We start from the raw sequence: 27,591 nt of genomic DNA, 5'->3' as shown, positions 1-27,591 counted from the left end.
CGTCAGGGCCGAAAACGCTCGTGCGGGAGGAACGGAAGAGACTTAGCGAGTGCGAGCGGAAAGGAGCCTCACGCGGGTGCTCGGACGAGACGCTGTGCGGAACCAGCACAAAGTCGTCCGTGTCGCAGGAGGAGTTCTTGCTGCTGGAGCTGGCAGAGTCTCGGGACAGGTGCAGAAAGCCGGCGGCGCCCGGCGGTGGGGACGAGGCGCTCTCCTGAATGTGCTGCGCGTCTGCAAGGGACTGAAACCAACAAGAGAAAATTACAAGAGGCCTCGCAAGACACCGCGAGTCCCGACAGCCATCAAAGACGTTCTTTTTCTTTCATCAAAGTGGGCGCAGAGGTCAACCCTATCGAAGACGTTTAAAAATCAGAATGCGTGTATGTGTACGAGGGGGTCGCGTTGCTGTCTCGCAGAAATGGACAGAACACTGTAAATCCACCGTACTTTGAAAAAAAGATTTTTAACAAGCTCTTCAGAAAACCTTTCCCTTGGGGAAAAAAAGCACCGTTTGAAGTATCTCTGCATCATGACTTCTAAGATGTTTTCCAAAAATGATACTTAGAAGCGTATCCCTCCCTCATCACAGGGGCACGTCCGCCTCTCCTGAGACGCCGGAGGCGGGTTTCACCGTCTCAGCCTCCCCGGCTCTGCACACGGCCTCGCCCAGCAGACACTCACTCAACAAAGCGTCCCCGGACTTTAATGACCCCCTGCACACAGCAAGTTGTCAGGCTCCAGTGAAGACACATTGTAAAAGGGACCGCAAGAGCGCCCAGCACACAGAGCAGTAAACCAGAAAAGAGACCTGCCTGTAAGCCTGGAGATGCACTCGTTTCCAGAAAGAACGACGGAGGAACCCTCACAGGTGCGGGTGTCTCCTCTTCTCTCTCGTTAGGGGAGAGAAAGGACAGGCAGGGGAAAGCCCAGAAACCTATTTAAGCCAATACTTGGGGGTGGCGTAAGCAGCTACCTGTCTCTTGCCCGTGGCTGGTTCAGGGGCAGCAGTGACAAGGCTGACTGAAGGTCACCGTGCAGTGGCCTCCTGCCACAGGGAACCTCACGACCTGCATGTCAGGTCCCCCATCTCCCGTTTAACCCTGGTTTCTAGTAAGAAAAGGAAAAACGCGACATAACGCCCTTTATTTGTTTTTCCATCTTTGGGATACAGCGCAGATCTTCTTTTATTTGCATCCCGATGAACTCATCCGAAGCTGAACAGGTAAAGGAGAAAATAAATGCGATACACCTGGTCCGAGCCTCCCTCAATCATGCCCAGAACACTGCCCTTCCCTCACAGTTGGGCAAAGTCATCTAACGCAAAGCCTGTTTTGAAAGGAAGGGCTGACCAGCTCGTGGACTTACTGAAACACGCCCTGAGGGTGAAAAACACCTGTCTTCTGGGCACAGAACGCTGCCACACAATGCCCCTTAAACCCAGGCTTCGACTGCGGGCGCCCCGGGAGCGCCACCGCGGAGCACGTCGGCGGGTCTCCCTCACCGCGAGGGGGGTGTGTGTCGGAGGGCACCCTCTGAAGGGCGCCTGCGCTGCAGGGTCACAGGGAGAAAGGCAGGCGGGGCTCAGGTCACACGGACAGGGCACCGTGTGTCACCGACCTTCGGCCCTACTCCGACCCCGCGTCAGACGCACACACAGGACTGAGGATGAGGGCGCCTGCCCAGTGGCCGTGGAGCTGGGCTGGGCTCCCAGGACCCAACGCCACCACCGCCTCCAGGGCCGCTCCCCTCCAGGCGGGAGCTCACGTCCCTCCTCTGTTGACAAAATCCCCTTTGGCGAAGAGCTGTGTCCTGGCTCGACTCCGCTCTCTACCTGGGCTTTGATCCGGCTCCCGCCTCCTCGAGGACCCGGGTCAGCTCCCTCTGCTCCCGACTGTCACCCTCTCCCTTTGGTCTGGCTTTTCCTCCTCTGCACACGCACTCAGACCGACACAACCCTTTCAATTACCGCCGTTTTCTTCACTAATCTTCACACTCCCACCTGCTATGTGACCCGTCACCCACCATAATCCACTTTCTGCCTTCAACCCTCCAGTAAAACTGCCTCTATCAGAGTTCCCTGGTGGCTCAGTGGGTTAAAGACCCGGCACTGTCACTGCTGTGGTGGCTCGACCCCTGGCCTGGGAGCTTCTGCGTGCTGCGGACAGGCCCCCGCCCCCAAGGGCCTCTGAGAAGTTTAGCACCAAGTCGCACAGCCCTCTCTGTGGACAGCCCTCCCCTGCCCCTGCCCCTCCTGCCGGCCCACCGCCCCGGGGCCCTGCGCTGGCGCTCCTGCCTCCTCTGGCGTCGCCTCTGCGCTCCTGGGGAGGAGGGGCGTGTGCAGCTCCCCCAGGCGCCCCTTCTTCGTAGACTCCCCTGGGACAGCCTCCCCTTCCTCCCTCCACAACCCGGCTAACAGAGGGCGACCACAGCCAGGCTCTCCACGCGAGCTCAGGCCACTGCTCACAAGCCTGCCCCACACCAAGCATCGCCTTTGTGCTCCCCGGGCTCCCCCAAACCCTGTGCCCTTGCTGAGCGGCTCCCTCAGAGGGCACCCACCCAGACCCCGTGACCTTCCTCGTCCTGAGGCCCCAGTTGGAGCCATCTCCGAACTCCTTTCTCTTGCCCAGCCCGTCTTCCCTGCTGCTACTGCTGACTCGGTGCAGGGCCTCGTCCTCGAGAAGAAACTCAAAGCAGACCCAAACACGAGCCCCAACCTCTGCCCTTCGCACTGGAGGAGGCCTCTGCCGGTCTCTGATCCATCCCGCTGCGACCAGGAGGACGCAGCGCTGCCACGCGCACTGGCCGAGCAGGCCTCCACTGGAGACTGTTCGCTGGCTCAGGACAGAGCCCGGCCGGCCGCCTCTGCGCCCAGCCCGGCTCCTGCCCAGACGCGGGCCCTCCCCGCCCTCGGGCTCTGCTCTCCCCCCACGTCACCAGAGCTCCCCACACCCCCGACAGGACCGTCAGAGAAGCCTGCCCGTGGGGACAGCAGAGTTCCGCCCGCCTGTCCGTCCGTTCGGGTTGGCAGGGGCGCAGGCGCTGAGCCTGGCTTTCGGGTGATTCTAACACACCGCGGGGGCCGGGGAGGCCCCGATCCTTGGGAGTCGTCCGCGTGCGAGGCCCTTCTTTCAGGAGCTCACCTGAAGCGCTCTTCCGAGCCGCCCAGGGCCGCTTGGGGCACCGCTCCCGAGGTCTGTGGGGGCTTTAAAGGAGGGGGCCTTGAACCAACAGAGAGTCAGGAGACACCATCTCGATGGCACGTAGCCTGCAGCCCGCAGCGGAACTAAGTGGTTTAGGTTTTCGGTGACGGTGTTCTTGGTTTTACCCTTCAAAGATTTGGAATAAAGTGGCAGCGGGGGATAGGGCGTGAAAATGAAAAAAAGAGAAGGGTCGCTGGGCCTGCCTGCCAAGGTCCACCCTCAGGGCAAGTCCGCCCCCCTCGCTTCCGCAGGTGACGCGGACAGCAAGGCCCATCTACCCCTCCCGGCCTCACCCGCCGCCCACCACACAGACCCCTGCCTGCTCTCCTTTTAGGTCCACGGCAAGCGCCAGCTTCTCATCGAGGCCGCCTGAAAAGGGCTTCCGGAACTCCCCCGGGGCTCAGGGGTGAAGGATCCAGCCTTGTCACCCCCGGGGGCGGTTCCGTCCCGGGCCTGGGAACTTCCACATGCCGCGGTTGCAGCCAAAACCCCCCCAAAAAGAAGGGGGACTTTCCACCGGAGGGCTGAGCCCCTCGCGTGCCCCCTCCCGCTGCCGTCCTGTGAGCTCGGCCCCTCCCAGCAGCCCAGCCCCCAGCCCCCTCCCTCACGCTCCCCTTCATCACGTGCCCCGCAACCCCAAACCCCAGCACCGCTCTCTGGTCACCACAGTGTCAACTGTGTCCCTCCCGGTGGCCCCTTTCTCATCCCTGGGCGTCCCCCCGCCCCACAGGCTCCCCCACCATCGCGTTCTCCCCGCTGCTCCTCCTCTGGTATCGCCTCTGCTTTTCAGGCCGCGTGTCGTCTGCGTCAGATCCAGCTCCACCCCCGCAGCCCGTTTGCCAACACCACGGGGCACCCCCGCACGACCTCCGACCCCGCACACAGAGGGTAACGAGGCCGGTCACAGACGAGGGAGCCGCGCTCAGCTCCGGGCCTGGCTGCCCCCAGCGGCAGCGCCGGCCCCGAGGCTGGTCGTCAGCCTGGCTCCGAACAAAGCCTGGAGCCTCCGACAGCCCGACGCTTTCTCCCGAGGCTCCAAATCTACTGTTGTTCGCATTCCAGACCCAGACAGAAACACGCAACGCGTTTTCCCCCCAGTTGTGTTTGTTTGTTTTGTGGGCTTTTTTGGCAGCAATGTGGGATCTCAGTTCCCAGACCAGGGCTCGAACCCTGCCGCAGTGGTGAGAGCACCAAGTCCTAACCAACAGACCACCAGGGAACTCCCTCTCTCAGTCTTAAATTCACAGGAATAGAACTTGAGTCTTAGTGCATCTGCTTTTTCCATTTGGTTTGAGTGTGCAGGACAGTGCGAACGTTTTAGGACTTACCCGCTTGCAACTGCTTCAGCATCTGCGTATAGACTGCGGGCTGGTGGGTCTCCCAGGAAAGCAAGTATAAAGCGCCTGCCCCCCCGCCCTCCCGAGCACTTCCTGTGGGCCAGGCACTGCAGTAAGTGCTCTGCTCAGTTATCCTTAGAAAACGCTGTGAAGGAGGCGAGGGAAGCTCCCTCAACACGCGAGAAACAGGCTCAGAGAGACGGAGGCGGGGACGTGGAAGTGCCAGGTCCCTCCTTTCTCGGCTCTGCGACCCTCCCACCAGCACGTCTGCCAGGCCAACCTGGAGAGTACCGAGGGGCTGGCACAACAGCCCTGGCACGTTGGCCGTGAAAAGCCTCGAGGCCACAAGCCTCCCAGGCTGCAGGGGAGACATGGGGCAAGTCTAGGAAAGCAGAGCCCAGGGTAAGCTCAGACCTGGGAGAGCAGAGTGGGAGGACGTGGGGACCAGAGCGGCCACAAGTCTCGGGACCAGGAAGAGGCCCTTAGACTGGGGGGAAGACAGCTCGGAGGCAGTGGCTCAGGAACCCGTAGGAGGGGAGAGGCTGTGGCAGGGCCAGGGCCGACGTCCGGCTCAGAGGCCACTCCTCACCGCTCGTGGAATAAGCTCGAGTCCCCCATCCAGCTGTCACCGCAGCAGCCTTCCCAAGCTCCCGGGGCATGAAGAGGGGAGTGGACTGTTTCCCTGTTCAGGGGATGGTGCCCCGGGAGGTGACACGTCTTGCGGAAGCATCCACGGCCAGGGGAGGGCACAGGCCCCAGTGAAGGCCCCAAAACAACGCTCTCTCCCTCGGCCTGGGTGTGCTAGGCAACGCCCAGCGGCGGAGAGCTCCCCCTGCAGCGAGGGCTCCGTGTGGCGCAGGTGGGACAGCACAGACCCCGAGGTTACTGGAGTAAAACCAGAACTTACTGGTGGAGAGACAAAACGACAAGATGGAGAGCTGCCGCAGGAGCTTCCCGGGATGGCACCGGCAGGCACGGGCACGGGCACGGGCACGGGGCAGGCTGCGGAGAAACACCAAGGAAGAGAGCCCCGCGTTTAGTGCAACAGCCCGGCTCGTGGACCGCAAAGACCCGCCAAAAGCACGGCGGCTCTGGGCCGACCACGACCCACATTCACCAACTCATCACAGCCCCACGGGTGAAACTGCAGAGGCTGCCGTGACTAAAACTACGTCCACTGGGATTCGGAAGGAAAAACAGAACCGTCGTTAAATAAACACAACTCCAAGTATTTAAGAAAAGCTGGATGGAATCTTGAGAAGCACATAAGAATTTATTTTGTAAAACCCAATACTAACTTTCTCCTAAGCTTGCATTCACGCTTTAAGTAACAATGTAGAAAGTGAATACTCACATTTTTTCACGGGAACTTGATCAAGAAAAGGGTGGCTAAAAAACGCCTCTGTAATGGAAATGAGAATGCAACCGGTAAGCCGACGCTGATTTCTGCAAACCGCTTCACCTATCGACAGAGCCCACACAACAGCCTCCAGGTCGCAGGTAATTATTACTCACGTCTTTATGCTGACTCCATTTCCCTTCAATGTAAAAGCGTATTATCCTTATAAGTCGTCTATAAAAACCATCAAATAATAAGTAATTCTGAGTCAATGTGAACTTTCAAATGCTGGTTGGGAGTTCTGGAAATCTGTCACCAACACAGCAGGCGACTGGAGGAGCCCACGGCCCAGAGGGCTGTGACCAGGCCCTGGCCACGCACAGCTGTGAGCTACGGCGGTGAGTGCTCCCTGTTAACGGGAAATCTTGGACTAAATCCCATCTTTCTATCCCAGAAGGTTTTCCTACAGCTGATTTCACATTAAAAACAAAAACAAAAACCGCTATTAATTTAACTCGCCAAGGATAAAACCTACACAATAAGCCTCCTAATTAGATCAACAGGAGAGTACAAGGCAATTCATTACTCTCTTTTCCTGTATAATTTAGTTATTTCCTCCTTTCTTTCCTTTTTGTTTTTTTGTTCCCAGGCTAGGGGTCGCAGCTGCAGCCTCTGGCCTGCACCACAGCCAGAGCAACACAGGATCTGAGCCATGTCTGCGACCTACACCACAGCTCACGGCAACACCGGGTGCTTAACCCACTGAGCAAGGCCAGGGATCAAACCCACGCACCCTCCTGGATCCTAGGCGGGTTCGTCACCTCTGCCCCACGACAGGAACCCAGGAACACCACCTCCCTCTAAGTCTCCGACCTGCGAGCCATGAAACGGCACAGAGCAGGCAAGGGGCGGAGCACCGCCCGTCTGGAGGGTTATCAGGTCACACGCGTGAGCAGCAAGCTTTGCTCAGGCCTGGTCCACCAGCTTGCAGTCTGCAAGCTCCCAACCATTTCCCAGAAAGAAACACCCAGAGGCCTGCCCAGGACGCGACGAGCACAGGCTTGCTAAGGGATGCGAAGGGTTCCGAAGAGAAGCGTGGGTTTTCTACCTTGGGTCTATTTTAGACAGAAGTCAACATAGACATACAAAATTCTAGTCTGACAGCTAAGGTTTCTCACGCCGACTTTCACAAAGCTCCTAAGAGAGATGAAACGGAAAAGACAGAAATGAAGAAGCTAAATGGGCTGAACGCAAACCCTCTGACACCCCTTCCCGATGGGCTGTCGTGGTTTATGCAAAGTCTGTCATATATATATATATATATATATTTTTGTCTTTTGCCTTTTCCAGAGCTGCTCCCACGGTATATGGAGGTTCGCAGGCCAGGGGTCCAATTGGAGCTGTAGCCACCGGCCCAGGCCAGAGCCACAGCAACGCGGGATCCGAGCCGCGTCTGCAACCTACACCACAGCTCACGGCAACGCCGGATCCTTAACCCACTGAGCAAGGCCAGGGACCGAACCCGCAACCTCATGGTTCCTAGTCGGATTCGTTAACTACTGCGCCACAACAGGAACTCCTGTCGATATTTTTTATGCAAAGTCTGTCACTATTTCGCATCGGCATTTAATCATTCTGCAATCAGTCTCCGGTGGGTTGCTTCCCTACCGGCCCCCATTTCTCGTAGTTACAGAGCAGCTCTCAATGTAATTCCTCCTCTGAAAGATAAAAGCACTTGCCCGCTACATGAACTGAACTCTAACTCCACTTTCTCCTAACTTCAGGACATCTTCAGGCTCTTTCCTCTCCCCCCACAGAAACCACGAGAGCCGCTGTCGACCGAGAACGTGTACCAGGACCACCCACGGGGCGCCTCCCATGCCAGCTCCCCGCCGACCCTCACGCGCTCTGTGCCAGGTGCCGCCTCTGCTCAGGGGAAGACGGCGTTGAAACACACGAGGCCCCACCGCCACGGGCTGGAAACCCGAGGGCCTGGGAGCCAGGCGTCAAACCCCAGGAACCCGCCCCTCGGCCTGGGTGGCCTTCCTCGTGCAGGGTCCCCGCCCACAGTTCTGGGACGAACTCTGGCCACTCTCTATTCCTTAGTACTTTCCTAACTGCCACGCAGGGAGAATCAAGTGCTTTTTTCCGAAAGATGTGCAGACCAGGTTAGTGTGATAAGCTCTTTCATTAAACATGGTTTATGGCTTTTCTGCGCTGAGATTTTCGGGTCTTGCTGTTTTTCTATGATTGGTAAGAACTAGTTAACAACCTACTCCCCAGAGAGGAGCTGAGATCCAAAGAGTCCGAGGGACGCAGGCTCTTTCCAAGCCTTCAAGAACTGGGCGACCCCTGTGATATCCAGCGCTCCACGTTCTTTGATTACACGTGAAGTAGCAAAATACTATTTGAGGATAGACCGTGCTAAGTTAAAACTGCCTGAGAGGCAAGTTTTTAGCTTTAAATGCTTATGTTATCAAAGAAGAGAGGCTCGAACTCCGTGACAGAAGCTTCTGCCTAAGAATCTCACATCCTAAGACGGAGGTGCCCAGAGCGCACCCTCCCGGTCCCCCCAAGCCCCGTCTCTGAGGGGGCCTCTCCGCCAGTCCTCCCTCCCAGACGGCTCCTCAAACACGTCCTGGACACAGGCCTCCCTTCCGAACCCACGCGCCCCGTCTCGGCTCCTGGCCGTGCCGCACAGCCTGCTCTGGCCCCACGGCCCTTCCCACCGCTCTAACTGTTGCCCAGGCCAAAAGCCCTGGCCTCATCTTCCCCACTCACCCCCCACTCCCGATTCGTCTTAAATGCTGCCGCCTCCCCCGCGGAGAAACACAGACCTCGGCTGCTGCTGCCCTGCTCCTGCCCGGCCCGAGCTGCCGCCTCCCTCGCCCAGGCCACCTGCGTCTCCGGAGGGTCTCCCCACCTCTGCCCCCCTCGCTCCCTGCCCTCAGGTGCTCCAGTCCTTCTCGACAGGCAACCAGAGCACATTCCTCCTCGGCTCCACCAGCTCCCACCACGCCTGCAGCAAAAGCCGGAGTCTCCTCGCTGGCCCTCGAGCTGTTCCTCCAGCTTCCGTGGCATCTGCCGGCTCTGGGCATCTGTGCCGACTGTTCACGCCGCCTGGAAAGCTCTCCCACAGACACCCACGTGGCCACTATCTGTGTCTCCCCAAATGTCACTTTCTCAGCAAGGTCTTCACGGAGGACCTGATTTGAAAATTTCAACCCCTGCCCCCACTTCTTCTTCTACTGTTGGTTTTTTTCTTTTTTTACAGCGTTTATCATCTTCTAATAGAGCATATACTGTATGTCTCCCCCTTTCTAGAATATGTGCATCATGAGGGCAGAGATTTTGTGACTGTCTCCCACAACAGACACTGAATAAATTAGTCACAAAATACGCGAAAGAAAAAAGACAAAGAGGGAGAAAGAAGTAAAAGTGAAACTGATTCTCATTTTCTTTTGAAACCTCTATAGCACCTTGTTAAAAATCTTTCGGAATACACAAAAATAAAAGTAGAAACCAGTACACAAAATTTCAAAACATTACTTACCAAAGTCCATTCTATCTTTTTGGTTTCTCTGAAGCAAACCCAAAAGGAGATGAGCCAAATAGGGCGATGTTTCTCTGGGGATGCTGGGGTGGGAAGGAAAAAACCACCTAAGTGGTGACTTTATATATATTACCCACGCGACTCTCAGCTTCGTTACAGTAAATGAAAACCTACGTGTAATTTCACGAATACTACATGTTACAGGAAGACGACCAGGGTAAGGCCTCTCTCCTCGAAGAAAACAAGAAAACTCAGCATTGGCTTTAAGAACCAGCGCCAAGTTGGGAAGATTCCTGCACTGGGCTTCTAACTGCTACACCATCTGCAGGAACAAAGCACTTCACCAGCACTGACAGCCTCGAGTGGCCACACAACTTCAACCCTGCACTAACAGCTGCTACGGAGCTCTCTGTTAGAAAAAGAGCCACCTCCTGGAGTCCTGTACGGCTCAGCGGGTTAAGGATCATGCGGCTCAGACCTGATCCCTGGCCTGGGAACTGCTGCATGTCGCAGACAGGCCAAAAAAAAGGAAAAAAGAAGAGAGGGCCACCTCAATCCTGTCTGGAAAACGGCAGAGCTTAAATAAATATGAGAGAAGTAACATAGCTTCCTGAAATCCAATAAAGAAAGGACAAGGGGAGTTCCCGTCGTGGCGCAGTGGTTAACGAATCCGACTGGGAACCATGAGGTTGCAGGTTCGGTCCCTGCCCTTGCTCAGTGGGTTAACGATCCGGCGTTGCCGTGAGCTGTGGTGTAGGTCACAGACGCGGCTCGGATCCCATGTTGCTGTGGCTCTGGCGTAGGCTGGTGGCTACAGCTCCGACTCAACCCCTAGCCTGGGAACCTCCATATGCCGCGGGAGCGGCCCAAGAAATAGCTAAAAAAAAAGACCAAAAAAAAAAAAAAAAAAAAAGGACAAGGCAATTTAAAAAAAAAAGGCACAAAAAAAAGTGCCCAGTGGTAACGAACCCGACGAGCATCCATGAGGACGAAGGTTCAATCCCTGGCCTCGCTCAGTGGGTTAAGGATCTGGCATTGCTGTGGCTCTGGTGTAGGCCACCAGCTCCAGTTCCGACTCAACCCCTAGCCTGGAAACTTCCGTACGCCTCAGGTGTGACCCTAAAAAGCAAAAACAAAAGCAATGGGAATACACAATTCACCGAGTAAAGCCACAAAGGAATGTTAAACAGGTACAGAGAACAATGCAGGTTACAGGATGCGCAGAGGCACCCATGACACCCTGGTAACCTTTAACTTCCTGTCACAATGTTTGTGCTCTTTACTGCCAATTGAAGGAAGAGTTAATAATGGAAACACACAGGAGTTTCTGTCGTGGCTCAGCGGTTAACGAACCTGACTAGCATTCATAAGGACACGGGTTCAATCCCTGGCCTCGCTCAGTGGGTTAAGGATCTGGACTTGCCATGAGCTCTGGTGTGGGTCGCCGTTTTGGCTCGGATCCTGCATGGCTGTGGCTGTGGGTGGTGTAGGCGGCAGCTGCAACGCCGACTGACCCCTAGCCCGGGAACCTCCACGTGCCGCTGGTGCGGCCCTAAAAAGACAAGAAATAAAAAAATAATGGAAATACACAGAACACAGAGAATTCAAGGAAATAACACTGTCTTGACAAAGAGTAAAACCAGCATCATTAAAATACATACCTAGGCATTAAGTTCCTATTTTTTTCATAAAATATCCTCAAGTCTTGAGGACTATTGGCCTGTTTTAAAGAGAAAAAAAAGTGGGGGGGGGGGTTAATTCCTTATTCAAACCAGAAGCAAAAATTCCAAACCCCAAGTGACACGCATGCTCCTGCTCACACTCATCAGCTCTGACTGTGAAGCCGCGGACTCGCGAGGAGCAGAGGCGGCACCGGAACTCCCAGCAAGTCCTGCGCACCCCGCTCCAACGTCTCTCCCGAGGCCAAGCCGCCGGGAGGCCTGAGACGCAGGAAAAAGACCCACTCGGGAGGCTCCGCAGCCTGCCCCCCGGGTCTGTTTTAATGTGTGAAAGGACTCGGGAAGAGGCCAAGGCTGCTGCTTCCCAGCCTCTCCGCACAGACAGGCGGGGGGGCCCCCCCTGCTAAGAGCTGCTGGATTGTCAAGCTGCCGCCTCAGCCAAGCAGACGGCAAGGAGCACACCCAGCCCCTCGGACAAGTCGCTTCCCTCTGTGCCAGCCTCAGCTGCTAAGAGCCTCTGCAGGGGGGCGGCACCAGCTCCAGATGAACCACCTCTTAACTCCAGAGCCGGGATGGGTCTCCCGGGGCCCTCCAGATGCAAGGGCCCTCGCTGGGGACCCGGGACCCCCAGCTGAGCTGGAGGCGCTGACGTCCCTGCACTCGGACTGTCTCCCTGAGCCCGGCCCGTCTTGGCCAGCCCGGAAGACACAAGGGCTCCCCCCACCCACACCCGGAGGGGGGCCGTGAGAAGAGGGAAAGGCCGAGGCTGCCGGCTCTCGGGCGCCTTTGTTAACCCATCCGGCTCGGCGCGAAGGACCCCACCCACGGCTAGCAAAGGGCCAGGGCCCGGGGCACGCGGCGTGAGCTGTGCGGGCCCACCCGCCCGAGCACGTTCTCAACAAACCCCCAGGTCAGCAGCAGGCGACACGGACTCGGGACGGGGAGCGCGAGGGCTGGCGACAGTCACGTTCAGGCGGGCTTTCCTCTGTGTGGGGAGGGGGCAACGTATCCCCATTTCACAGGTCAGAGGCTACGGCAAAACGAGAAGACCCCCCGACGGGCACCTGAAAAGGAGGCTTTCCGACGAGGCACTGGTAGATCACGGTCCCGATGCTCCACAGGTCGGCCTTGGCGTCGTAGTGCTGCGACATGATAACCTCGGGAGCCTGGGGGCAGAGGACGCGGTCGCAGGGTCAGTCGTTAGCACATGCACATACTACACTCGCCACCCCTAATGAGACACACTGTGACGCTGCTCCAGTCAAACAATTACCTGGCAATCTCAACACAAGGCTGCACAAAAACAAAGAGTTGTGACGTTCCCGTCGTGGCGCAGCGGAAACAACCCAACTAGTTTCCATGAGGCTGCGGGTTCGATCCCAGGCCTCGCTCAGTGGGTTAAGGAGCTGGCGTTGCCGTGAGCTGTGGTGTAGGTCGCAGACACAGCTCAGATCTGGCACTGATGTGGCTGCGGTGTAGACCAATAACTGTAGCTCCGATTCAACCCCTAGCCTGGGAACCTCCACATGCTACAGGTGTGGCCCTAAAAAGCAAAAAAAAAAAAAAAAAAAAAAAAAAAAAAAGAAAGGAAGAATTGTAGAAACAAATATTTCTACATAATAGTACGAATACACAAAATACATAAGAGCATCAAAACAAAGCTAAGGAAAGACACACCCCGACGGCAGGACTGAGGCGACCTGCAGGGCAGGGGGTCGGAGGGGAAAGGCCACCAAAGGCAGGAGAGCCGCTTCTCCAGTACTCGGCCTCCCTCGAAAATGAAGACCCAGGCAAACACGACCAAGTGTTAACTTGGCTGCTCTAGCACTCCCATCTCTGCCATTTGAAACCTTTTAAAATAATGAAAAAGTACACAAAAAAAAACCGCTTTCAAGTTTTTTTTTCTGCTGCTTTGTTCCCGCCATTTCCCCACCTCTCATTAGATGTTGCTTTTTAAAAATGTCATCGATCAAGACAAGCATTAAATATTAATGCCAAGTACAGGTGAAGATGGTGAAACTATTTCCTGGGCACGAAGTCACTGGTTTACTGTCCCGAGAAACCCTCTTACTGCGTCAGCTTCCTTCAGGCAACTACTGCCTCTGTCCTCAGGCCATGACCTCAAACTGGACGAACTCATCCTCAGCAAGTACAAAACAGCATTTAAACCACGTTCCAGTCTCACGTTTTTTCTTCTCTGGCTGCCCCACGGCATACGGAGTTCCCAGGCCAAGGGTCAGATTGGAGTCACAACCTACGCTGAATCTGCGGCAACGCCGGATCCCTTAAGCCACCGCCCCGGGCTGGGGATCACACCTGCGTCCTGGTGCTGCAGAGACGCTGTGGATCCCGCTGTGCCCCAGCAGGAATTCCAAATGGTAACACTTTTGTGTAAGCAGTAAAATTATAACCCAAGAAACAGTACATCTGGGGAGTTCCCGGTGTGGCCCAGAGTGTTTAAGAGCCCGACTAGGATCCACGAGGATGCGGGTTCAACCCCTGGCCTCACTCAGTGGGTGAAGGATCCGGCACTGCTGTGGCTGTGGGGTAGGCCGGCAGCTGCAGCTCCAATTCAACCCCTAGCCTGGGAACCTCCATGTGCTGCAGGTGCGGCCCTAAAAAGACCAAAAAAAAAAAAAAAAAAAGGAGTCCACATGCAAAAGCTGACCATGGCCTGCAGCGGGAGAGGCGCCCCACAAGGCTCAGGTCTTCCCAAGGTGATGCGTCAAGTCCAACACGACTGCACCCGTTTCTATTTCTACCGGAGCAACGAATCCCCTTAGAAAAGGAATGCCGGGGGGAGGGCTCAACCAACGCCAGTGGCAGAGGTGATGCCTCCACGGCCGACTGTGCTGAAGCGAAGGGCGAGCGCTCCAGTGTAATCCGCCCCAGAACACGCGTCTCGAGCCCCAGGCCAGCGCGCCGGGCTTGGAGACAGGCGCCAGGCCCGCGTGCCAGGGCTGCGGCGCTGTGCCAGCCACACTCACCATGTACATCGGAGAGCCGCACAGCGTGGCAGCCATCATGTTACTGTGCAGGTAACGAGCAAACCCGAAATCCGCTGTTCACGAGATAAAAGGAGACAATCAGGTGACGCCTTGGCCCACATTCAACAGCGACCGCGCGACGCTCCAAGACCTAAGACCCCGGAAGAGCTGTGAGAGACCAAAGCTTGCTCCCAAGACTGCCGCCCAAGAACAAGGAGCAACTCCAATTTCACCGCTAGGAAACAGTGGGCCTGCCAAAGGCGCAAGTCGCTGCCCTGCCGGTTTCGAGACCGAGGAGACAGTGTCAAGCTCTACAAGAGAAAACGCTGTTTATAACCAATGGCTCATGACTACAGCTCTCATTAAACAGCAGTATCAGCTACAGAACCTGAAGTGTCCGTCCCCAGATACCCAACGTAACCTGTATAACTCTCAGAGATTTCTTAAAATAATGCTCAAAAGTGGAGTTCCCACTGTGGTGCAGTGGGTGAAGAATCCTACTGCAACGGCTTGGGTCACTGCACAAGTGCAGGTGTGATCCTCAGCCCAGGGCCGAGGAGCTCTGGCATTGTCGCAGCTGTGGTGTGGGTCACAGATGCGGCTTAGATTCCATCTCTGGCCCAGGAATTGCCATACGCCACAGGTGTGGCCAGAAAAATTAAAAAAACAAAAAAGGGAGTTCCCGTCATGGCTCAGAGGAAATGAATCTGACTGGCATCCATGAGGACAAAGGTTCGTTCAATCCCTGGCCTCGCTCAGTGGGTTGAGGATCCAGCGATGCCGTGAGCTGTGGCGCAGGCCGGCAGCTGGAGCTCCAATTCGATCCCTAGCCTGGGAACCTCCATATGCTGTGGGTGAGACGCTACAAAAAAACAAAACAAACAAAAACCTGCTGAAAACCAAGAGAAACGCTTTTTAAAAAGTCTACCATTACAAACTGCTTCAAATAACCTTTGAGAACGCTAAAAACCATCCTCCCTGGTGTGAGCATCCCACGAGCTGCAGACTCAGGGTGATGCACCTGCGGCCGGCAGCCTGAGACACACCTGCCTCGGGTGAGGGCAGCAGGACCTGCTGCTAGGATTCAGCCCGGCGTTCCCGGCACAGCCCTTTGGCCCCGCCTGAAACTCAGCCCCGGCAACCACCACCACCGCCGCCGCCGCCGCCAGGGTGAAGGTATCTCACCGAACGCAGCACGAATTTCAACAGCTCAACAAAACCCACCATGCTAACAAAGCCAAGCTGGTCTACAAGCACTGTCGCAAAACGACACACAGCCCTTTACCAATCTTGACGCGGATGCCGCTGACGCTGGCCTTCCTGCGGCCGGCGTGGGACAGCAGGATGTTCTGCGGCTTGAGGTCCCTGTGGATGATGCCCTTGCTGTGCAGGACCCGCATGGCGGCCGCGATCTGCAGCAGGAACACGCGGATGGTGTCTTCGCGCAGCGTGCCCTTGGCTGGAGGAGAGACACCACCCGGGTCATCCGCTAAGCCGGCCACGGACGGGGGTGTCCGCAGACCCTGGCGGGGAAGGAGCTGGGATTCACACGTTCGCATTGCTGGTTCAAGCCTGGGAAGAGCCACCTGGGCGCTCTCAGACTCTGCCATCAACCTGCGGTGAAGGGAACCCGTTTACGCCCGCATCTCCTGTTTTTCTCGCTGCCCCGCCGCCGTCTTCCCATTTTCGCCGGGAAGAAGGAGGACAGCAACGCTGTTCAACGAGCCTGAGGCTCCTCCACGAGCCAAAGCCACGTCCCCTCTGCATCGGTCAACACCTGGGAGAAACGTCCGAGGTGAATTCCAACCACCCCCGAGCACAAAAAAGCAGGTGAGATGCTTGGCTGCTGAGACGGCATTACCGCCCTGGGCCCGCCTGTCTCCTCTCATCTCCCCGCTGCCAAGACCTCGTCCCACCATGGCATCCTTCCAAACTAAAGACCCTTGCAAGAAGCGGGGTTCTCACTGCTTGGAAGAGGCAGCGGGCAGATGGGTTGAGGGCACTCACTGCGCGGCAACCAGGAGGGGTTCTGCGCGCACGGGGAGCTGGAACGGTTACTGGAGCTTGGTTTGCAGCCAGGCTGCCGCTGCGCCCACCCCAGCTCCCCGCTTACTTACCGTGTGACCCCAGACGACCCTCTGCGCCCACTCCTCATCTAGGAAAAGTGGCCAGCCAGGCGGGGTGGCCGTGGCAGCACGGAGGATGGCACATTTGGTACCAGAGACTTCGGACAACGGCCCGGCCCAGAGCAAATACCCGAGCACAGTCCGTGCGCGACACGCACTTCCTCACAGCGGCTCGAAAAGGCCCCCGAATCTACACGAGGGATTTCACCTCCACGAGCCCAGTTAAACCCTCACCGACCCCAGCGCACTCCTGCCCAAACTCGAGAACACGCGCTAACCTTTCCACGTGCAACTGCTAAGAAAGACAGAAATAACAGCAACACCTGGAACAAGGAAAACACGACAGGTTTTTTTTTTTTTTTTTTTTGCTTGTTAGGGCCGCACTTGTGGGATATGCAGGGTCTCAGGTCAGGGGTCGAGTCGGAGCTGTAGCTGCTGGCCTACACCACAAGGCGGGACCCCCGACCCACTGAGCGAGGCCAGGGATCCAGGCGGCATCCTCATGGATGCCACTCAAGATCTGCTTCCACCGAGCCACGACGGCAACTCCTGTTTCGAAGATTTTTACACTCTTTCTCAACTGCGCTCCTCCGTTAGCAGGTGAAGCGGCAGGTTGAGGCCGCTGCGGCTCTCCTCGGAGGCCCGCGCCCTCGGGGTACCTACCGCCGCGTCCACGACCCCGTCTCTCTGCCTGCCTCCCTCACTCCTTCAACAGGTGAGCAAGGAGGTGCCGGCCTCACCCAACGTCACGGCAGAAAAGCACTTCTGAGGGACACCAGTCGACCTGAACACTTACTATCCTATAGGAACGCACGTAACACCCAGACGCTCCAGCAACATCCGCTCCTAAAATCTCATCTCCCCGGTGCCACAAAATACTGCCAAGGGCACCTTAATCCCTTACGACATTTTTTTAATTCACAAGCAACAGTCACATTAACACACACACTCTTGGATACACTCGTTCATCATGTTTTTGAAGAAAATAAAAGGGACTAAAGTTCACTGACAGCAGTGCACTTAAGTCTTCCGAAGAGAAGCTTCCTCTCTTGGGGAGAGGCCCCCCCAAACTCTGTCAGCGAGCCGCACACCAGCGCCCGTGTGTCTACACGCGGAAAGCTTAGCAGCAAAACCGCGGCAAACGACAGTCAGCGAAGTGACCACAATTAAACAAACATATAAATATTTACGGACTGTTCCCACGTACGTGCCGGAAACACGGGCAGCAAATTTAGAGGCAACTAAAGATTAAACAGACTACAGTCCTGTGCTAAACACTGACCAAGACAAACTCTTACCTTGCAAATAATCTGCCAGGTCTCCACCATTGCAATACTGACATATAAAAGACAAAGTAATTAAAATAAGACACTGATTCAAGAATAGCTCAAATCCATTATCAGTTAATTTTAATTAAAAACGTATTTGTATATAGTATACATAACCGTTATGTCATGTAAATTCAGCCTCAAATGATTAGGAATTACAGAATCGGAGTTCCCATCGCAGCTCAGTGGTTAATGAACCTGACTAGTATCCATGAGGTTGCGGTTCGATCCCTGGCCTCGCTCAGTGGGTTAAGGATCCGGCATTGCCGTGGGCTGTGGCTCGAGACACCGCTCGGATCCAGCGCGGCTGTGGCTGTGGTGTAGGCTGGAAGGTACAGCTCCGATTCAACCTCTAGCCTGGGAACCTCCACACACCACAGGTTCGGCCCAAAGACCAAAAAAAAAAAAAAATTACGGAATCAACATTTTAAAATTTTATATTCCTTATAATATAGAATCCAAATCACTGAATCAACTTTATTAATTCAAATTTTCAAATAACCTACTGACAATTTTAAAGTACATATTAATCAAAGAAATGTGAAGTAAATTAAACAGACTTGTTCGCGACCTACCTCCATCACCAGAAAGACGGAGTTGGGTAATTCCTGAAAATTAAACATATTGAATGTGATTTAGAGAAAAAAATAAGCACAAATTTTTAAAAATATCGACAGTTAATAAAAACAGTACACATGTTCACTTTAAGCAAGTAAAATGAAACCACAAAATCCATCAGTAAGTGAAATTTAAAATCCCCTGAACAGGAGTTCTCGTTGTGGCTTAGCGGTTAACGAACCCAACCAGCATCCCTGAGGACACGGATTGGAACCCGGCCTTGCCCAGAAGGTTAAGGATCCGGCGTAGTTGTGAGCTGTGGTGTGGGTCACAGACGCAGCTCGGATCCCACGTTGCTGTGGCTGTGGTGCAGGCCACCAGCTGTAGCTTTGATCTGACCCCTATATGGGAACCTCCATACGCTGCAGGTGCAGCCCTAAAAAGACAAAAAAAAAAAAAAAAAAAAATCCCCTGAACAAGGACATAAGCACCTCTCAGCTTCAATGACAATAATGCAGTCTTCAAGAAACCCAATTCTTACTCATGTTGCAACAGAAGAAATGGTGGGGGGAAAAACTGTAATTGTAATGTATACATGTAAGGATAACCTGACCCCCTTGCTGTACAGTGGGAAAATAAAATAAAATTTAATAAAAAAAAAAAAAAAAAAAAAAAAAAGAAACCCAATTCTGGGAGCTCCCGTTGTGGCGCAGTGGTTACTGAATCCGACTAGGAACCATGAGGTTGCGGGTTCGATCCCTGGCCTCGCTCAGTGGGTTGAGGATCTGGTGTTGCTGTGAGCTGTGGTGTAGGTTGCAGACGTGGCTCAGATTCCTTGTTGCTGTGGCTGTGGTGTAAGCAGGTGGCTACAGCTCCGATTCGACCCCTAGCCTGGGAACCTCCATATGCCGCAGGTGCGGCCCTAGAAAAGGCAAAAAAAAAAAAAAAAAAAAAAAAAGAAGTTCAATTCTGTTCATGGAAAGAATAAAAGAAAGATTCATCTTTCAGTTGTAGTTACGGTAAATTGGCCACTTGCAAAAGGTAAGAAGGACCCTTTAGTTCTCAGGGAAGCACTTTCACTCTGAAGTTTACAACTTTGAGAAAGGACTTGATAAATTCAGCCAGCAACACTAAATGCAGGCTGAGTTCTGGAATACTCGAGCCAGGACGCTCGTCTATTCTTTGCTTTTCTGTGTATTTGGAGGCAAGGATGTTACCTAGGAATTGCTGGCAAAGGGAAGACATTTCATCACACGACTTGGTCGCAGAATGATTTTTAAGGACCTGATTTGAGAAATTTTACCAAGTCTCTCAAATTCATGTAATGCCAGGTCTGTTGACTGGATCAGTAATTCAAAGACTAATCAGCTGATTCTTCAGGAACTACTTGATAATGCTAATTAACATTTAAACTGGGCTTCCCCAGCATTGCTTGAGCCGGCGCTCAAATGTGATTGGAGAGACAGCCCTTCCAAGAAGCACCTGGCTTCACCAAGACCCTGAACTCCAGAATGTGGTGTTTTACGGAAAAAGAAAAGGTAGGCGGGGCAGGTCCAGGGCCAATGCCAGCCAGCAAATTATCTGGTCCTGGCCCACAGTGAGAAAATTCCATAAACAGAGAGTCACGACTTTAAAGGAATTTTTTTCTTTTTTGGCCGGAACACATGGAAGTTCCCAGGCCAGGGAGCCGCTCCACAGCTGCAGCAACACCAGACCCTTAACGCACTGCACCACGCAGAACTCCGTCAAAGAGGTTTAAAGTAACTTAACCAAATCATCTTGTCCGCTGACCCTAGTAACAAAACTCTGGACACCTGCTTATAGATCCTTCTGGTTAAGCTCGTCTTATAACAATGCCTTTTACTGGATCTTACCAAAGAGTCGGTTCACACGGATGAGAAATGCACACCGGCGGCTCACACCACTTGGAGCACTTCCGTGCAGCAGACACAGGCCCCACGAGAGGCTGCCACGAGGTCGCTGCCTGCTCACCACGGCCTGACCGCCTGACCGCCTCGGGTCAGGGCCTGATCACATCAGGCCCCGCAGGAAACTCCGTTGCTTCGGACGTCTCCTCTCCTCATTTCTAGAGTGAGAACCAGCCACGACTTAAACGGCATCCTGCCCAGTCCTCTGCCCCCTCCGGGCGGCGGGCGCGGTTCAGGAGAAGGGCAGTGCCCTCCGAGGCTGAGGCGGCCCAAGCCTCAGTCCCGCGCAGGCCGCTCGGAGACTCCCTCACAGCGCCTGCGGGGGCAGGGACGCCCAGGGCCGGCCCGCGGGCCTCAGGGGGCAGAGCAGACACAAAGGCCCTTTCCTTGTGTCATCAACAAAGACAAAAGCACCCTTCGGAGTTAGCTCATGGCCACGGCAGCTGGACTTGACCACAACCCGACCCAATCCCGACCAGACTAGCCTGTGTCCCTCGGCCTACCGACACGTTGGACTCCACAGAATCCTCCTCAGGTCAAAGGAGAGGCCCTTCCCGACGCCAGTGTCGTTCACGGGCCCCTCGGCCCGGCCACCGGACGGCAAAGCAAGCGGGGGTCCCTCGGGGGAGGCGAGTTTCCCCCACGGGAAGAAGGCCGGTCCCGCCGCGGTTTTCACAGTCTGGGGGGCACAGCCAACCCCTCCGTCTCCCCCACATCCCCTCCCTCACCCGCCACATCAAAGACCCACGATCCCGGGGTCGCAGCAGGCGACGATCGGGCGCGGTGGGCGCCGCCGAACAACAGAACAATCCTAACTCGAGAGACAGAGACGCGTGAGCAGCTGGGCGTCTCCGGCACCCCCCCCCCCGCCCGCCTTGCAGGCACTGCCAACACCACGGGGTCCCCACTCCGTCCTGAACACCCCTCCTTCTTAAGGGTCCCCTTTTCCAAACGGTGCCCGACCTGTGCTGGAGCAGGTGAGGGGGCAGAGGCGGCTGCAAAGCCAGGAGCGCCCGCGAGGAAGGAGAAATGCGTCCCTTTGCACAAAGCCAACCACACCAGCTGCCGACACCCCGGGGCGGACGGGGCCCTGGGGCGCCGGGCAGAGCTCCAAGAGGCGCCTGCGGGGTCAGCAAGGCTGAGAAGGGGGCCACAGGCCCAGGGCCGGACCCGAGGGTTTTCCAGAGCTGATCAGACCCCTGTCCTCCTGCCTCCACGGGGACACCCGCAGCCCCAGCAGCTCGGCAGCACTGCCAGCGACACCACTAAGCATCGTGACCCTCCTTCTCCCCTTTCCCCGTGCAAACGCCTTGTTAACTGAGGGGAAAAGCGACCGTCCCGAGAGAAGGGGGACGTGCTCACGAACCTGAGGCCAGTGCGCCAAAAAGCGCGTGAAACGCACCGAAAAGCAAGTTCCTAAACCAGACAAGAAGTAGACAATGTGAAAAGGCCCCTATGTAGTCAAGAAACTGACTTTCCCCGGAGAAAGTCTTCAGTTTCAGCCCAATCGAAATCCAGGGAGGTTCTGTGCACGTGCGGAAACTGACAAGCCGATTCTAGAAGCGCACGTGGAATGCAAACGGCCGAGGACAACGACCCATTGCGAGAAGAAGAAAAGGCTGGAGGATCTGTCGCCGGGGATCTGGCCGGCTTCTAGACGTCCTCAAGCTACTGTCAGAAAGACAATGAGGTGAGGCTGGGAGGCAGCGGCGTCTAGAAACAGCCCCCTGCCCCCCACGCGCTGGCCAAGCAGGGGCTCAGCACCGGGGGAAGGGCGTCTGCCCGGTAACCGAGACAGGCGACCTCGCTCCACACCCAACGCCACTTCCAGGTAGACTATAGACCCAAACATCAAAGACAAAGCGAAGACGACTGGGGGGGGGGGGACCACAGACCATCCCCGAGAGCCTAGGGTCCGCTTTCCTCAACAGGACACAAAAGCACTCAAGACAAGAGGCAACAGTAAACTGGACCACACGAAAGTGAAGGATTTCTGTTCGCACACGTACAAACCGGGAAGACAGCAAAAAGCCAAGTCACAGAGTGGCCGAGTCACTTACTCATCACGCCTCCGTCAAAGGACTCGCGGCCATAATATATAAAGAACTCTAACAAGGTAACAACAAAAAGACAACCCAACAGAAAAACAAGCAAGAGACTTCTAGAAGAAGATCAAAAAGAGGATAATCACGTGACTGAAAAGCCTACAAAAGGGCTCAGGTCAGGAATCGTGGGGAAAACGCTCATGGCACTCCTAGTAAGACCCCTCCCCTGAAACGGTTAAAGCTGCCGTGTTGGCTAGACGCGGGGTGACAAGCTGTGAGAACCTGGTGGGAATGTGAGCCAATGTACTGGCGGTGTGAGCGGATGCGGGGCCTATGACCCCCAATTCCTCTCCCAGCCACTGTCCCTGGCGAGAGCCATCGCATCACGGGGACGAGAGCGCGCAAGCGAGCCTCTTGCAGGAGGCACTGGGCTGGGTGAGCGTGACGGTAAGACACCCGTTACAAGGAGCTTGGAAAGATGACCTCAACGAAGGGTCAGGTAAAAAGTCCATTTGTTTTCAAAAATCAATTGAGTGTGTGCAGACACGATGCATGAAAAAGAGAGTTCTGAAAGACACGCAGCAGAGATTTCTCCTGGCAAAAGCAAACAGAGGCATCAGAAGAGGATGGACCTTCACACAGCGCCGGCCCACGGACTGGTCCTGGTCCGCCACCGAGAGACGGACCTTTCTTTTCTTTTAGGGCTGAGCCTGTGGCACACGCAAGTTCCCAGGCCAGGGATCAAACAGGAGCTGCAGCCGCAGGTCTACACCACAGGCACAACAACAGGGGACCTGAGCCGCATCTGCAACCTACACCGCAGATGGAAGCCACGCCAGATCCTTCACCCACCGAGCAAGACCAGGGACCAAACCCACATCCTCATGGATACCATCTGGCCACGTACTTCTGTGATTTGAAAATCGATAAAGAGGGGTTCCCTTGAGGCGCAGTTGGTTAAGGATCCAGCACTGATACTGCATCGGCTCGGGTCGGATCCCCGGCTTCACGGCCGCCGAAGTTTGGGGGAGTGGCCCCGAAATAAATGCATAAAGTGAACTTTAAGTCAGACACAGCATGAGTAGACCGCTGTCTCCGGCAGAATTCAAAGCAGCAGAAGCGGAGAAATTCAAGTAACAGAAGAATTAAGTGACTAGCAAGAGAGAGATTCCAAATAAATTTCTGGCTCCCAAGACCCAGACCTCCCACCTCCCTGCCCCTCTTCCTCATTCACCGCCCCCTCCCCGCTCTGGCAGCATCAGTGCGAAGCGCTCAGACGCGCCCCCCAACCCACCACGGCCCCCCCGGCCCGCGCGGACCTCCCTCCCCACCCGCCGAGGCGGGGTTCCAAGGGAGAGGGTGGCCTGCCCCACAGCCCAGGCGGAGGCCGACATCAGAACGGCTCTAAGCCCGGCCTCCTAGCCCCGAGGACGCGTCCTTCTAGATCGTGCCCCAGAAAAGGCAGGAGATGCGCGACGCAGCCTGTGAAAGCCAGTTCCAGCTCACTGACCCGACCCCAGCACGGGTCAGCGGCAGACGTCTCCTCGACCTGTTCCTCAGTAACACCAACTAAGCGAAAGGCTCCCCAACATTCACGCCACTCAGGCAGGGCTGTGATGTGTCAAGATGCGTTCGTTCTTGGTCCCCGCCCGGCACAGAGCTCCCAGGCCTTTTTGTTATGCTAACGGGGCGGCTTTTGGAAAGGCCCTAGGCCACCTACAGATGGGGGCCAGTAGCCCGAGGGATTACAGGGTCTGACCCTTCAGTCCCACCCCCAGCCTCTGGGCAGCGGAGGGAGGCGGGCTGGTGGTTGGGTTCATTCACCAACGGTCACGGATTTCAGCAACCCCGTCTCGGAAGGAAGCCCACGTAAAAGCCCGAAGGCCAGGCTTCCGAGAGCTTTCGGATGGTGCCCGAGATGAAATCTGGTGGGAGGGGCACAGCTTGCCCTAAGCTGGCTGTTCCTGTCTGACATCCTTTCATAATCCGCCAGTAACCGGGTGAGAAACACATCTCCCTGAGTTCTGGGAGCCAGTCGAGCAAATTAATCCACCCAAGAAAAGGGTCCTGGGAGCCACCAACTCACCGTCCGTGGGGCAGTCAGAAACACGGGTATCCACTGAGCTTTGGATTCGTGTCTGAAGGGGAAGGGCGCAGGCGGCCCTTAACCTGTGGGATGGAACGCGCTACAGGCAGTGACAGAATTGGGCTCATCGCTTGGTGGTGTCAGAAGCTGACACTGATCTCAAAGACGTTTCTAAGTTGATAACTAAGTCCTCCTCCAATCAGAACCTGATACACCCGTGACTCTTCCAACTGCTTCAATCCTAACTTTTTTTTTTAGGGCCACGTGTGCGGCACATGGAGGTTCACAGGGTCACATCAGAGCTGCAGCCACCAGCCTACCCCACAGCCACAGCCACACCAGATCTGAGCTGCGTCTGCGACCTGCACCACAGTTCACGGCAACACCAGATCCTTAACCCACTGAGCGAGGCCGGGGATCGAACCTGCGTCCTCATGGATGCTCGCCAGGTCCGTTTCCGCTGTGCCAGGATGGGAGCTCCCTCGCTGCTGACTTTTTAACAGTCCCGCAGAAGGAATCATTGTCTTCTGCAGCCACACGCAGAGCAGGTCAACGCCTAGAGAGAAAGCTGAGTCCCTGCGTCACTCTCTTGCACAGACATAAATCCCAGAATTCCAAGGTATAAACATGAAGAAACCAAACCTTAAGTACAGAAGAAAAGGGGGGAATCTCAAGGTGGAGAAACCCTTCACAGGACATGAAAACTTGAGGTCACGAAAGAGTAGATGGGTCAGTTTCACTACGTAAGAACTTTCACATATAAAAAGAGGCTCAAATGAGATGACAGACCAGACCCCGGCGGAGAAGACCCTTTGGCTACACAGGCCCAAGAGCTGCCCACTCTGACTGCCTCTTGCTCACCTCCTGCAGTCAAGCGTCTCAGCCCTGAACATCTGGCCCATCCACCCAACACCCCAGCTCTGCAGCCCCACGGGCACCCCGCCCACCCGTTCCCCGCACAGCAGCCAGCGCTCCAAGGGCTTGCTCTGTGACGGAGACCAGCCCTCCCAAGCCAGGACGGTTATGTCTCACACTCTACACAGGGACCCTGGCGGGCCTAAAACACCAGGAATGCTGATTCCTAAGCAGCACCCTGCCCAAGGGTTACGGAGAGAGAGGAAGCCCCTAAAAAAGAAAACTGCATTTTCTCCTTGACAATAAAAACCAAAGTAAATACTTGATTGAAAAAACTTGTACATAAAATGTGAAGGAAAAAAAAAATCACCTAAATTTCACCATCTGAAAGAAGTGCCCGTGGCGCTGCTTTCCGGCAACTGCGGACACACACAAGCAAGTGCCGGCTGGGGCTTCATTCTGATGCATCTCCACCTTCGGCGGAGTTATCCTCCCCTCTGCCTCCCGCTCACACAGTCCCAAGTTAAACACACACACAGACACTCGGATTTTACTTGGAAAAAACGGGACCTTCTCTCCACAGGCCTGCATCTTGCTCTCCTCACTCCGTAACACACCAGAGAAATCCGTTCATGTCCACTGCGAATGCGCAGTGCCAAAAACTGCGTCACATGTCACAGTGCGACTGCACCACCGTTTACGAAGGAACATCCGTGTGGCTCCGCTCTGGGGCCTCGGCGCCGGGACACGTATCCCAATTCTCTAGCTTCTACGGCCACGGGACAGATAGGTTCCCCGGGGATCCGGGCGGCCTAGTAAAGGGGCATGGACCCCAGCAGTGACAGGCGCAAGCCCGCGGAGCAGGTCCGAGGATGATGGACGCTCTGGGAAAAAAGCAGGAAGGAGGACGGCCAGTGGTGGGCAGGAGGCCGCCACGGTCTCTGGGGGGTTGGCACAGGCTTGCCTGCACACGGTGAAGTTTGGCCCAGAGGAGGCGGACGTATCCGTGTGCCCTCCGGACACAGCGTAGACACTGTCCATCTGCAGGAGGAAGGGCCCGGGTGCAGAGCGCTCCAGGAACCACAGGGAGGCCGAGGGGAAGGCACAGGAGCAGCCACGTGCAGAGAAGGGGAGAGGAGCCGGAGATACGGGGTCTGGCTTTAACCACAGAGGTGGGAGCCGCTGCAGGGGTCCGAGCAGAGAAGGAACACACCCTGACCTGAGCTTCCAGCAAGACGTGGCTGCAAGGCTGAGACTATTCTTCGAGGTACGGAAGCAAAAGGAGGCCAGAGAGGGTTCCGAAAACATCCGACCGTTCACACTGTCACCAGTGCCACACGCGGTTCCCAGCTGCTCCCAAGCCCACCAAGAATCACTGCACTTTGCAATTGTGCAGATTGAACGGGTGAGAAGCGACATCTGTTACTCTAATGTCCCTGCCTGTTCAGGAATCTCTTACCTACATCTATCAGACGTTTTTATTTCTCTTGTGAGAACCAATCAGCTTACTTTCTCTGCGGGAGGTCTTCTCCTCAGCAATCTGCAGAGGGCTCACACGCGTGAGATATGAGCCTGTTACGTGCTGGGTTGTAGTTTCTCTACTACTCGTCAATTTCATTGTTTTTTTTTTTTTTTTTGCATTTTATCGTGTATAGATTCAAGTGCACAGTTCCACGCAGGCTGTGACAAATGGATACACCCATTTAACTGCCCTTCCAGTCAAAACACAGCAATATTCCCGACACCCCGAAAGTTCCCGCTCGCCCCTTTCTTGTCCATCTCTGACATCCAGTGCAAGCTCTCAGCCACCTTCCCCAATTTCTATGCCCCGAGCCAAGTTCTGTCTCCTGAAACTCACAAAAAATAGAATCACACAGAACTTGTCTATAAATGGCTTCTTTTTCACAACATAACGTTCAAGATTCATGTTATGACACGTATCAAGTTTGTTTCTTTTTAAGGCTGACAACGTGTTCACAGTATTACTTGTCATAAAACAAATTTTCTAAAAAAAATTTATATGTCCCTACTTTTATGGCTTCTGAGTTTATCTTGATTTAAAATACCTTTCTATGGAGCTCCCATCATGGCGTGGTTAACGAATCCGACTAGGAACCATGAGGTTGTGGGTTCGGTCCCTGCCCTTGCTCAGTGGGTTAAGGATCCGGCGTTGCCGTGAGCTGTGGTGTAGGTTGCAGACGCGGCTCGGATCCCGCGTTGCTGTGGCTCTGGTGTAGGCCGGCGGCTACAGCTCCAATTCGACCCCTAACCTGGGAACCTCCATATGCCGTAGGAGCAGCCAAGAAAATGGCAAAATGACCAAAAAAGTTAAAATTAAAATAAAAAAAACCTTTCTAGCCCTCAGATTAGTCATCTAGTTATTATTCTAAGATCATTACTGCTTACATTATATATTTAGGCCTTTAATTCACTTGAAAATTTTGGAGCACGATGGGAACAGGGATCCGCCTTGACTTTTCCCAGACGGCTCCACCTGCCAGCACCAACTACTGAAGGGACCCGTTCTCACCACACACAACCACCAGGAGGCGGTGTTGACCCAGATCGCC

At 55.2% G+C, this 27,591-nt stretch overlaps 1 protein-coding gene across 20 annotated transcripts in view; it reads right to left on the bottom strand.

The window, feature by feature from the left end:
- ULK2 (unc-51 like autophagy activating kinase 2) overlaps nucleotides 1-27,591 on the bottom strand; it is a 68,355-nt gene that overhangs the window by 35,124 nt on the left and 5,640 nt on the right. For 11 of the 20 annotated variants that reach the window (XR_014821956.1, XM_021067920.2, XM_021067923.2 and 8 more), the window contains 10 exons: nucleotides 18,125-18,157; nucleotides 17,520-17,556; nucleotides 15,381-15,554; nucleotides 14,096-14,169; nucleotides 12,173-12,274; nucleotides 11,091-11,149; nucleotides 9,430-9,512; nucleotides 5,892-5,939; nucleotides 5,445-5,539; nucleotides 73-241 (listed from right to left, as the gene is read on the bottom strand). Coding sequence is in view for 19 of the 20 variants with exons in the window: in XM_021067920.2 (XP_020923579.2) it covers nucleotides 73-241; nucleotides 5,445-5,539; nucleotides 5,892-5,939; nucleotides 9,430-9,512; nucleotides 11,091-11,149; nucleotides 12,173-12,274; nucleotides 14,096-14,169; nucleotides 15,381-15,554; nucleotides 17,520-17,556; nucleotides 18,125-18,157 (874 nt within the window). In the remaining variant the exon portion in view is untranslated. Of the gene's footprint in view, nucleotides 1-72; nucleotides 242-5,444; nucleotides 5,540-5,891; nucleotides 5,940-9,429; nucleotides 9,513-11,090; nucleotides 11,150-12,172; nucleotides 12,275-14,095; nucleotides 14,170-15,380; nucleotides 15,555-17,519; nucleotides 17,557-18,124; nucleotides 18,158-19,981; nucleotides 21,536-27,591 lie in introns of those variants that run through there. The other 9 variants (XM_084986348.1, XM_084986354.1, XM_084986349.1 and 6 more) reach the window with 5 other exon arrangements.

The sequence above is a fragment of the Sus scrofa genome, chromosome 12 (genome assembly GCF_054392235.1).
Source record: "Sus scrofa isolate SSC_HxYL_T2T_F1_AM1 chromosome 12, Sscrofa_HxYL_maternal_Yorkshire_Landrace_v2.0, whole genome shotgun sequence".
Classification (NCBI taxonomy): Eukaryota; Metazoa; Chordata; class Mammalia; order Artiodactyla; family Suidae; genus Sus; species Sus scrofa.
Note: the sequence above shows the minus strand (reverse complement) of the source record. Positions and strands in the feature narration are given on the sequence as shown.